At 33.0% G+C, this 11,950-nt stretch overlaps 2 protein-coding genes and 1 non-coding gene across 6 annotated transcripts; 1 reads left to right on the top strand and 2 right to left on the bottom strand.

The window, feature by feature from the left end:
* The first annotated feature begins 1,836 nt into the window (after positions 1-1,836).
* On the top strand, positions 1,837-5,636 carry LOC21385376 (dehydrogenase/reductase SDR family member 12). Of its 2 annotated transcripts, XM_024175128.1 has the most exons (11): positions 1,893-1,911; positions 2,022-2,083; positions 2,175-2,267; positions 3,542-3,661; positions 3,781-3,880; positions 4,033-4,113; positions 4,365-4,414; positions 4,586-4,736; positions 4,817-4,873; positions 4,988-5,109; positions 5,198-5,636. In XM_024175128.1, the coding sequence occupies exons 4-11, from the start codon at positions 3,573-3,575 to the stop codon at positions 5,406-5,408; spliced, it is 861 nt and encodes a 286-aa protein (XP_024030896.1). In that variant the 5' UTR covers positions 1,893-1,911; positions 2,022-2,083; positions 2,175-2,267; positions 3,542-3,572; the 3' UTR covers positions 5,409-5,636. The 2 variants fall into 2 exon arrangements, with proteins under 2 accessions (XP_024030895.1, XP_024030896.1); XM_024175127.1 differs by lacking the exon at positions 2,175-2,267 and having other exon boundaries at positions 1,837-1,911.
* Positions 5,637-5,733: 97 nt separating this feature from the next.
* Positions 5,734-5,804, bottom strand: TRNAG-GCC. The gene has a single exon. It is a non-coding gene; the product is annotated as a tRNA-Gly (tRNA).
* A 1,116-nt stretch (positions 5,805-6,920) lies between these two features.
* Positions 6,921-11,487, bottom strand: LOC21385375 (probable choline kinase 2). 3 transcript variants are annotated; one of them, XM_010112611.2, is made up of 8 exons: positions 11,005-11,478; positions 10,192-10,591; positions 8,838-8,959; positions 8,561-8,759; positions 8,232-8,349; positions 8,075-8,122; positions 7,462-7,562; positions 6,921-7,305 (listed from the first exon to the last, which is right to left on the bottom strand). In XM_010112611.2, exons 2-8 carry the CDS (start codon positions 10,537-10,539, stop codon positions 7,183-7,185), a joined length of 1,059 nt encoding a protein of 352 aa, XP_010110913.1. In that variant the 5' UTR covers positions 10,540-10,591; positions 11,005-11,478; the 3' UTR covers positions 6,921-7,182. The 3 variants fall into 3 exon arrangements, with proteins under 3 accessions (XP_010110913.1, XP_024030892.1, XP_024030893.1); XM_024175124.1 differs by lacking the exons at positions 6,921-7,305; positions 7,462-7,562; positions 8,075-8,122 and having other exon boundaries at positions 8,267-8,496; positions 8,610-8,759; positions 11,005-11,487; XM_024175125.1 differs by lacking the exons at positions 6,921-7,305; positions 7,462-7,562; positions 8,075-8,122 and having other exon boundaries at positions 8,313-8,496; positions 8,605-8,759; positions 11,005-11,485.
* Between the last annotated feature and the right edge of the window lie 463 nt (positions 11,488-11,950).

Genomic DNA, 11,950 nt, shown 5'->3' with positions numbered 1-11,950 from the left:
TTCTTTTAATTATCATTGAGAGTAGGCACGGTTAGTATTGTACTTTGAGCATAATGACATTTTGATTTTAAACTTATAATTTTATGCCTCATTCACTTTGTGGATTTGAATTTTCAATTTGAGTTGAGATGTGATATTTTCTGAGAGTTTTTCACTATAGCAGAAAAAGTTAGATGTGATATTTTCTGAGAACTTTTAACTATAAAAATCTAGAACTGAAAACTCGAATCGGTGAAATGAACGAGACCTTAGTATATTAGTTCTTGAACTTTCTTTCTTTGATTTTTGAACTTTTACCATTAAAATTAATGAACGTATCGCATAATAACTGAATTTTACATAAATAGTTATAGTAAATGCAAATTCAAGGATTAACAGTGCCAATTATCCTATTATTAACACGATAATATGATTTTTATGAAGTAGTAGAAGCTACAAAGTTTCGGTCATCTTTGACATTGCAGTATACTCCTAATCTTAATCTTAAATCTTAAAATGGTTAATATAGGTAAACTCTTCACCCCTTAAGAGACTTCACTAGATGAATAATTTGGGCTGCCATTTTCCCTTTTCATTGTTGGTATGCTTTTGTTGGTTGAAAAGCATTCAATAAACAAGGAAAGGAAACAACGATAAGGCTGCCTAAACAGGAGCACCCAGCCAAACCATTAAAAACCAAACATATTTCAAAAAAAAAAAAAAAAATCAAAGAGACCTAACAAACAACACCACTTAACATGAACACATCATTCATGCAAGGAAGATTTTGTTGGAAACGATGATCTTTTGACTTGGCTTTTGAAGAATGGCATGGTAGAAATAGTAAAGAGCATAAAGATTTATGTCCCTCTCTTTTTATAATATCAACTTAAAAACAAAATTATAATAAAATGACAAAATTAAAGAGGTGAATTAAGGAGGACACAAACTTAATATTCTTTACAGTAAAAACTAAAAAAGATGGGAAGACAGTGGGCATGTTTACAATAACTTTTAGCTGTTTGAAAAAAAAAAAAAAAAGAAGGAAAATTTGTTTCTATGCACCGTAATGAGTAGCCTAAGTACCGTTAATCTCTTTATCTCAGTAAAAAATGCCGTTTGGTAGAGGGATTCGTTTCTTGATTCGAATCATGATTCGCGGTTCGCTACAGTATTTTCTCTCACAAAAAATACACGTAAATCAAAAATTATTCGAATCACATTATTTGAATTCTCCAACCAAACGTCTTCTTAGAAGTTCACGTCAATGTATTGTTGAAAGAACCGCATGCATCCTTGACATGCATGTTTGATTTTCTGTGGACGGTACTCAATACACGTTTTTACCTTGGAGTTTCGTGTTAATTCTAAACGAATTTAGTTTTTAAAGTCTCATTCATATTCCTAATTTAAATTAAAAAACAAATTTATGTAAAAAAAAATTGAATTTAAAAATTATAATAAAAATTTAAATTGTGATTCTAATTAACAAAAAAAAATATTATAACAAGACGTTTGGTTCATAGATTTAGAACTATAATTTATAATTATTTTTGTTCTACGTATATATTTTATAAAAAAAAATACTGTAACAAATCACAACACACGAATTTCTCTTCTAAACTCAGCTGTGTTCCGATTACAATTAGTAAAATGTACGGACCTTAAAAACAAACATATGTACTTTTGTGATTGGATACGAACAGATGTATTTGTTGCAGTCACGTTGTCAAATCCAAGAAGCCCACAAAAAAGTGACGTTGTATTATGCTACGTGGCTCAACGACAGCCATCGAATACGCAACGCAATTGCTCACGTTAGCAGTTCCTTCAAACTCAAAAACTTATGCAGTTCCAGAATCCATGTCAGACTTCACTCTCAAACTTCATCTTCGCATCTCTATAGGAGCCATCGCAATGTTTCTTCTCAAAGTAATCTTTTTTGTTTTTGCTTATTTTCTATTTTAATCTAATTTTTTTCAAATTTTGTTCTTCTCCTTTTCTGATTTTTGTTTTCCTCAAATTTGTTTTCCTTTTAACAGGCATGGAGATCAAGCGCCTTTGGCATTTATGGGTACCTCAATTTTACCAAGTCTGGCTTCATGTAATGCCCAATTTACTATTCTCTTTTTAGATTTGGTTTTTTATTCAATCGGAATTATGTTTGGATTAGTTTAAACAATTTCATACTATAGATGAGAAGAGAATTTTATGCGGAGCAAAAAACAATTCATCTAATTGGACGGAAAAAATCAATCCCCTCATAATTGGAAGGAAAGTGGATGAAGGTTAGCATATAGGGCCATTAATTACAATTCTACCCCTTGTTCTGTTTCTTTAAATTAATTATTTCTCTTCCTTTCAAATTTCTCTCTTTTTTTTTTTTTTTTTTTTTTTCAATTTAACATTGCTTCTCTACTCTACTCTGATGGAATACATAAATGTCTATTAATTTATATAAAAAATACCAAGTATACTGAAAAATCCTTTATTTGTGTGTTAATATAGTAGTCTTATTTTTCACCCAAAAAAAAAATGTTCTTATAGGTAAATGTTTTTTAAAAAAATTTAATTATTTATGTGTACAACTTGAATATTAAAAATTTTATTTGAAGAAAATGAGTATAACATTATTAATTATTTATCAATACACATCCGAAGAAAGAAAACCAATTTATTTTATATGGACAATGTAGTAATTTTACAAATTAAATCAATCATTCTCTCTTTCTTTCTTTTCAATACTTTTTTTCTACTCCACTTCCCTCATATCATATCCATCCTTCCATCAATTCATCCCAAACACACCCTAAAGGTCATAGTGGTAGATGGTAGCATACTGAGATAATCACGGGAATTGGAAGTAGTGGGAGAGTTATAATTTTTCTTGTCGCGAGGGCACTATGAAAACAACTAGATATAGTATTTTATTAGACGGAGACATAGGATCCGTTTAGCACATATACTTGAATGATTTTAATTCTACTATAATATTTTCATCTCACAAAGAGTTTGAATTTAAAAATTTTCAAGCACAAAGTTCCTACCAATATATCAGAATTATTGACTTAAATGCGTGAACCAAACAGACCTATAATTAAATATTATAATTATTCAACGGGGGCACAATTATAACTTTTCTTATAAAATGGGGAACAACAATTTTAGTTCAATTATTCACTGGCGATACAGTTATATTTTTTTTTATTTTTTATAAAATGGGAGCACAGTGCTGAAATCAAAATTTCAAAGTGTGCCGCCACTCACAACAATGTTGCTCCGCCACTGTCGGGAAGGGATTGCGTCCCGCGCGGCATATGCATGAGTGGTAAAAAGGAAACACATTAGTTTTGATTAGATTCACCCCAAACAAACACCTAGAGGAACACGCTTGTTCCTGCTTGTGTTTGGTTGTGAGTTATTTTTGCAGTGCTCATTCAGAGAGAGGAAAATTGCATAGTCCTGTTATGTTCATAGCCTTAATCTCTTCTCTTTTCATATTCCTTTTCGTTTTCGGTAATCCATTCCGAACTAATTTGATTCAAAACGTGACTCCTTCTAGTGAACATTCAAAGAAATTCAACGCAGAGGATATGCAAGCAAGAATAGATGGGAAAAATTGCATAGTAACAGGAGCAAATTCTGGCATTGGCTATGCCACAGCCCAAGGCCTCGCTTCACGGTTCTTTTCTTTCTTTTATCTGCTACTTAATTCTTAATCAGTTTCATTTAGCTCATTTATAACACACATAAATTAAAAAAAAAAACCAATTTTTTGGTCTTTCTTTAATCTTTGATTAGTGGGGCAACTGTCTATATGGTTTGCCGAAACAAGGAGAGGGGAGAAGCTGCACTGTCTAAAATTCAGTCTGCAACAGGCAACCAAAATGTTCATTTGGAGGTACTTTTATTCCTTAGTTTCATTAAATGATTTTCATAGATTTCATGGAAGTTGTTATATTTCATCTAATTTTTCAGTGATAACTAAGTCGGTGAATTTGTTACGAGCTTTGTGTTTTGATCTTTAGTTAGCTTATTCGTTTCAGCTTGCAGGTCTGTGATCTTTCATCTGTTGCCGATATAAAGGCGTTGGCATCCAGATTTTCTTCCAAGGATGAGCCACTTCATGTTTTGGTAGCTACTCTCCTAGAAACCAATTCTAGTTTCCTTACTCAGGCACAATGTTTGACGGCAGATCGTCTAATTACGTTTGATGCTAAATTGTTGGATGTCAAGTTAGAATGAAAACCTATTTGTGTTAAAATCTCTTATTTCACTTTGTTTGTGCACCTTTAAACTCTCCTTAGGTCTTTCTGATGTTTTTTTAACTGCCAATGCTGTTTCTGCCCTCATAATTTTAAGAAATATAATCTGGATGTTGTCAGGTTAATAATGCCGGCCTGCTCGAGTCTAACCGAGTTACAACCTCAGAAGGGTGCGTCTTTGATCAACTCCGCCTCATGATTAAACTTAATTAACTCATTCTTGTTTTTCTCTTCTCTTGCATAAATTAGAAAGAAAAGAAAAGGTTGATGCTTTATTTTTCTAGTAATCATGAATCTTCCCTTTTTGGCAAAAAAAAAAAAGCTAATTGTTAAATTTTCAGGTTTGAGTTCAACTTTGCTGTAAATGTATTGGGTACTTATTCCATGACAGAGTCATTGCTGCCGTTGCTGGAGAAAGCAGCACCTGATGCTCGGGTTGTTACAGTTTCTTCCGGTGGAATGTACACCGCACCTTTGACCAAAGATCTGCAGGTAACGGAACGGCTCATTCAAAGTTCTTGTTTACCGGTTTGATCACGATACTAATGAAATTTGCTAATACATGTGTTCAGTTTAGTGATGGAAACTTTAATGGGTTGGAGCAGTATGCTCGAAACAAGCGTGTTCAGGTTTGTGGCAATTCAAACATAGAATTCTGGGTTCATATTCTTCTGTTGTTTGTTTGTCCTTGATACGTGTTAATCAAGTCAAATGTCACTCTTTTTTTTTTTTCTTTCCTTTAGGTGGCACTAACAGAGAAATGGGCTGAAATGTACAAAAACAAAGGGATTGGATTCTACGCAATGCACCCAGGTTGGGCGGAGACACCGGGGGTTAATAGAAGTTTACCCGATTTCTCTAAATCGTAAGTAACTTATAACTTTCATTATCACATATTAAGTACCTCTCTTACTGTGCATACATATGTTAAAGACTTTTGAAATATGTTGCAGTCTTTCAGGGAAGCTTAGATCGATGGAGCAAGGTGCGGACACAGTGATTTGGTTGGCTCTACAGCCTAAAGAAAAATTGGTTTCAGGCGCGTTCTATTTCGATAGAGCTGAGGTTCCGAAACATCTCATGCTTGCAGGCACCAGTGGCTCACATGCTTTAATCGACTCCATAGTCGATAATCTACGTTCCTTGTCTGCCATCTCTTCATAAGAGTTCAAGAAATTTTTTTTAGAGGACACTTTTTGATGTCTAAGATTAGACTCAATTTTACCATCCAAATGTCTTGGATAAGATACCTATTGGCTTAGTTGGTGAGGGAAGTGAGAAGAATGTTAAGAAGTGGGATTTTCTTATATGTAATAATGGTTTTACTTATTACTACTTCTTGTTGCAATCTGTACTACAAAACATGTACTTTTACATGTGTTTCTTTTATTTTATGGTCCAACTTCTGGGAGAGAGAGAGAGAGAGGTGGAGTTTTTTCGGTTGCAGAGTGAGGGGCCAAAAACTATATAGTTTTACAAAAAAAACAAATGCACCAGCCGGGAATCGAACCCGGGTCTGTACCGTGGCAGGGTACTATTCTACCACTAGACCACTGGTGCTTGGTGCTAAAAGTTCGAAAAGTATACTATTTAATCTCTCTTATTCTGCACGCAACTCCTCAAATATGCGTTCTCAGCCGATTCTATTCAAGTTAGATATTTGGTTTAAAACTGAACTTTCTTGGACCACTTGGATTAAATTAATTTTTGGTATTCAATCGAAAATAATTATCGATGCAAGGAACCTAACCGATCCAAATTTTCTATCTACTGTTGATGGTTGAACAGCCTCAAGCTTAACCAAATCCTTTGAAGTAGAACTTGATTGAAAAATAACAAAGACTATGGAGACGAGAAAAGAGACAAATATATTTTAGTTGGTTTGGCTGAAATCAAGTGCTAATGAAATTTTAAAGAATACACAACTGCCGTTTGAGTATATACTAGAAGTGACCTCATATTTTAGATGTTTCCAAGAATGCGTTTTGAATTAATTTTTGCTTATTTTTGAAAGCATTTTTGCACGCCTTTTGAGGCATAAAAATAAAAACGGTTTGTAAATCGTGTTTGTTTAGTAAATATTTTGAAAATGAAAATGAAAATAAAAAACAATGAGAATGATTTTTGTAAAAAAAAATTAGAAAACGGCTAGACATGTTGTTTTCCCTTTTCTATTTTCATTTCCTAGTACTTATCAACAATATTATAATATATTAATTAATAATTATAGTCAAATACGATTTCACTTTTTTATTATACGCAAAATAATATCTTAAAAAATCAACCAAACGCAATTTTAAAATTAGTCTCAGAAAATTTTTAAAACAATCTCTTTTTTACTTTTATATTGAAAATAAAATTATTTTGAAAACGTTACTGAACAGTCCTATACTTCTGAATTTCAAATCTATATCAAATTTCTACTGTTCATATGCCAATAGCTTATTTTGACCTTTGAATTGATAAATTTACCCTAGTAGCGTGAATTGACCAAGTTGGGTGGACCCCTTTTGTTCTATTGCGCTCTTTCTACGTTTTATCAAAGACTTACTTTTGTTTGAATGTCAATCAAAGGTTGTATTGCATAATTTGGATTACATATTTATTTTCTTACAAGAAAATTCGAATTATCTCTAAACTCCATTGGACACCGACCACCCAACATACGGATGTCCCTTTTTCCGAATCAACGTGATATCAGATTTCAAGAGTAGACAACTTTTACTGGATCATGTTAAATCACTACTACCAACATCTTAACCAAATGAAATTTACAGTCAACACCCAAAAAAAAACAAATGGGTTTTATTTACAAGCCTCGTAAATCCAAATACTATGCTATTTACCACCATTGAAATGGCTAAAGTTTACGTGAAATTTATCAAAATAACTTGCAAATCCTTTTAACTAGCTAGTATTTATCTCTATCATCTCTATATCAAGGGGAAACCTCTTCCTGCTCTGCTGAATGGCCCAACAATTCTTGCTTTCTCAACTTGTACTGCTCAAACCTCTGCCTTGCATATTCCAAGTAGTCAAAGTCAATTTTGTTCACATATCCCTGCAAATCACCAGTCAATAAAATCCCATATCAAAAAAAGAAAGAAAGCTCTATATTTCTCCTGTTTCTCACAAACACCAGAAGTTTTTTTCTTTTCTTTTTTTTTTTTTTTTTGGCAATTACAAACAAATGTTGTAAGTGGTACAAATTGCTTACTGAAATGAGTCCCCACAAGCCCCAGAACAGATGGTTTGCCAAAGTGTACTTCTCCACATCATGAAGTAGCTGCTCCACTTCAGCATCACTGGGTTCTTTGCCTACATAGGAAAGGATAGAGATATTCCGAAATCATGCTTAACTTATAACACGAATAAACGATTCAAAAACGTAGGTTGATCGCTCTTCCCTACGGTTATTTAGCCATTTTCTAGGAGGCAAAAATCTCCAAAATTTGCCTAAAAGTTTGGCATATAGGGAAAATTTAAAACAAGTCATTTTCATTGAGATTAGTGGCTATGGTTGGCACCAAAATGTCAACACACCAATAAAAGTAGGGAACTGCACAGTTTCTCAATGTTTTTAAATTGCTCAAAGTCAAAGTTTGATTCCCCTAAGCAATAATGCATATAGAATTGACCTTCTCCTTTAATTAATTTGATTAATTTCTTTTTTGGATGATGGTCAAGCATGAAAATCTCTTCTTAACTACTACTAGAAAAAGCTGATCCTTTCCTTTATAGTATCAAATAGTAATCAACTCTTTAAGAACTAATCTAAGTGCGCCCATTCAATTATAGAATTAAGAGAGTCAAGAAATTAGTTGGCCAACCTGCAGAGCTAAGATATATCCTGACAAATCTCTGGCGCTCCTCCAGGTCTATGCCAATGAATTTAAGAAAACAAAATACTCGTTATAAATTCGCAACACTTGCGCTTTAATAAGCGGAAATATAACCAAAAAAATTATAATACCGAAAGATATTTACCTGGATATTTGCTATAGTCCAGAACATGAGGTGTCTCTGAATGGTAATCTGCTACCATTTCACAGAAATGATTTGCAATGTCATAAGCAACAGGATTGTAACAGGCATATTCATAATCCTGGAAACAGCAAGAAAGGAAAGAAAAGCATTACGAATTAGGATGAGCTCATTGCAATAAATAAGTTTACAACATGCATTGCAAATACTTCCCCTCCGCTGGTGCGAGCACCCCGTTTGTAAGGATTGATCTTGTTTGTGCTCATGTCTGTATAAAACAGTAGTTTTCAAAATTAATATGCTGTAGCATTTAATTGGGTGCTGAGACTTACAATAATAGTGATTGATCTTGTTTCTTCATCCATCATTATGTTACCGTACTGCAGGTCATTGTGACAAAATCCAATTTCTTGAGATTCGTGCGGTAGCTCTTTCTCTAGCATATTAATTTCCCCCCCCTCTAGAGTATCCAAGCTAAATTCTTTAGCGTCTTTCGGTGAGCATAAAGTCTTGGATACAGCAAGCCATTTCCTGGAAGCCGAAATGAAAGGCATTAAACATCTTCATTTTTCTGAAGGAAAAGCACTCATTAATAAGTATGAAAGTTACCTCAATGTGTTCCAGAGGTGCGCATTCTTTGAGAAAGGCATGTCAAGAGTGTGAAACTCTCTCAACTTAGCTGCTATAAGAGCAGATATTTCAGGATCACAAAGGTCGGCAGCTGAAAGTGTCTGAAAAATCCAAAAGGAAAACTTTTGAAACAAAAAGGGGATCCAAAATTCAAGTTTTTAGAAATATGTCATTTTCACAGATGATAACTAAACCAGTAACCTCTTGCAATATTTACCATGTTGCAATTTTTTACGTCTCCCATCAAACTGAAAATCTTAATTCTCCACAATCATAGTGAAACTTTCACCATTCTGATTAACCAAAGATATTTTCATATTAAAAGTATTATCATTACTATCTAGTGACATGTGAATATATGAATATACAGAAGGTGGCTTGCAGATATGCTTTGATTTTATCTGCTTGCATAAAGAAAGTCCACTGCAAGAAAAAAGGAAAGCCATTTCTTGTTTTCAAGTACCAAGTGAGCCAATGAAGCTTATTTAATCATTTTTACACCTTTAATATAAAGCTAAGGAGAATCTTTCTATTAATCACAAGCTTCTATACAACTTGTTTTGCCATAGAAATCTGTGTATTAGAAACTTTCAAAACTAGGATATTTCCCTTTCATAGAAAAGAAACTTACATGATGACCTCAAACCTCAAGAATATAGTCAAGATTCTATAACCTAGGGCTTGTCCCTGTTTGCGCATTCTGGACCACTCAATATGGTGTTCTAAAGTGCTTAGAGACTTATTATTATCACTACTTTTTAAGAGCAATAGCTTAATATATTCACATAAAAGATAAACCACCAAAAGAACAATCATGAGAAAGAGCAGGAAGAAATAGCTTTATTTATAAAAATAAAATAAAATAAAATAAAAAAAAAGGAAGCAGAAGTATAACATAAATAATGTAAAAATACCAATACCATCATGATAAAGGAGAAACTTGATGGCTCTCTAAATCTTGGAAAATAAAGAACAAACAGAAAAAGTAAAAGAAGCATAAAAATTAATGTAAAAGCTAAGGTCGTCAATGGTGTATATACTAAGGGAGATATTTCATTCATGGCTCGTCAATTTCAAGAAAAATGAACATCATGCTGTTTTCATATAATTAACTAAAAGCATATTGAAAGTAATGTAAAAGACTAAAGATATCAATGATGTGCACACTAAAGGAGATAATTTCAAGTAAAATGAACATCACGCTGTTTTCATATAATTCACTAAAAGTATATTGAAAGTAATGTAAAAGACTAAAGATATCAATGATGTGCACGCTAAAGGAGATAATTTCAAGTAAAATGAACATAATAAGCATTGCATTTTTTTCACATACCCTGGCATGAATGAACTCCTCAATCCTTCCAGCTCCGAACCGGCCGAGAAGCCGCGGTCCCTGACCGTGTTTGGAGATTGTCTCAAACGTGCGGATTTCATCTTCCCTGTTGAAGAAAACCTCAACCCCTTCACCATAAACACGAACCAATACTTTTCGCGGGAAATCGTCGTCCTTTGTTGGCCAAGTGATCTGGTAAACCTCATTAGTCATAGCTCCCTTCAAAGGGACAATCTCCAAATGTTCTAGATCAATCACATCTCCATACTCAGAAGCCACAGATTTAATCAACTTCTTCAATTCCTCTGGAAGACGCCCTTTAACGAACCCGTTTGTCTTTATAGCCATTTCCTTTTTATTATTGCCAATAACAAGAACTATTTGTGAATGAAAGATTCACCTGTAGATATAACATAGAAATTCAGAGTAAAACAAGAATTCACTAAACAACAAACAAAATAAAACAAGCAAAATAAAGAATCTTGAATCTACTTTCAAGAAATCTTCAAGGAAAAATCATTTCACACCCAATATTTTAATTTGTCAAATAGACAAAAACGAGATTTCACTGAACAAAAAGGTTGAATTAATTTCTCAGAGATCTTCCGAGGAAAATCATTTCACACCCATTATTTGATTTGTCAAGAACAGAAACGTGTGAATGAAACTTGGGAAAACTAATCATAATAACAAAAAACTGGACGAACCCAGATGAGGAAAACATGAAAAAATCCAAAGGAACAGGAAGAAATAAAAGAAACTAGAGAAACCCATTAAGATTAATGAAACAGAAAAATGGAAAATATAACTCACCGAAGAGAAGAAGCACTAAAGCCAAAGCAAATCAGTTGTTACGAAGAAGAAGAAGAAAAAGTTGCAGAATGGGAAACAGAAGGCAAAAGAGGAGAATTTATTCAGACGATGACGGTGAATATGACGATCCAAAATCTTTGAATTTATTTGTTTATACTCTCTCTCTCTCTATTTTTTTGTTTTTGTTAATAAGTTATTTATTATACTCTTTCGGGCAATAAGCAAAATCAAAACCAAGTGGAACCCACAAGAAAGATAGGGACTCAACGAAATGAGGAAAGGAAGAATCAATCAAAAATTCCGGAAAAAGAAAAAAATAGTATCGGAAAATCAATCAGAAATAATCTGGTGTTTATTTTTTGGACGGCTCGTATGTAAAGATCTGTAATAGGAACACAAATGCCAAGAAAACCCGGTGTGGGTTGGGATGGAAAATTTGATTGCAAAGGAAATGAAAAATCTGAGTTGGCCTTTTTGGCTGGAGATTCGGATGTGTTATTTATGAGGATGATGATGATGTGGAAAGTAATTTTGACTAATTTGAAACGGCTCTAACTATAAAAATAAATAAATAAATAATGTGGCCAATAACTCGTGTCTGACAGGTTTTCTTGAAGCGGGCAAACACACGGACACGTACACGGACAGGGCGGTGGATTCGGAGAGAACAGTTCGTTAACGACAAAAAATGAAAAATACTTTACTATTGATTCAAATTTTTAATTTTTAATTTTTATAATAAAAAAATTTTAAAAAATATTACATTTAATATTTTTTATTATAATAAAAAATTCTTAAAAAATATCACATTTCAACTTAAATTAAAAACTTAAATTTACAAAATAAATGAGACCTATTGTGAATTCTACTTATAGGTCACACTATAGAACTCACTCTTTATGTATTGAACATAGTAGCGAAGACCAATCCATTTTGATTTAATTTA

This window comes from Morus notabilis, unplaced genomic scaffold (genome assembly GCF_000414095.1).
Source record: "Morus notabilis unplaced genomic scaffold, ASM41409v2 Scaffold1360, whole genome shotgun sequence".
Lineage (NCBI taxonomy): Eukaryota > Viridiplantae > Streptophyta > Magnoliopsida > Rosales > Moraceae > Morus > Morus notabilis.
The sequence above is the reverse complement of the archived record's forward strand: the minus strand, read 5'-3'. Positions and strand labels throughout refer to the sequence as shown.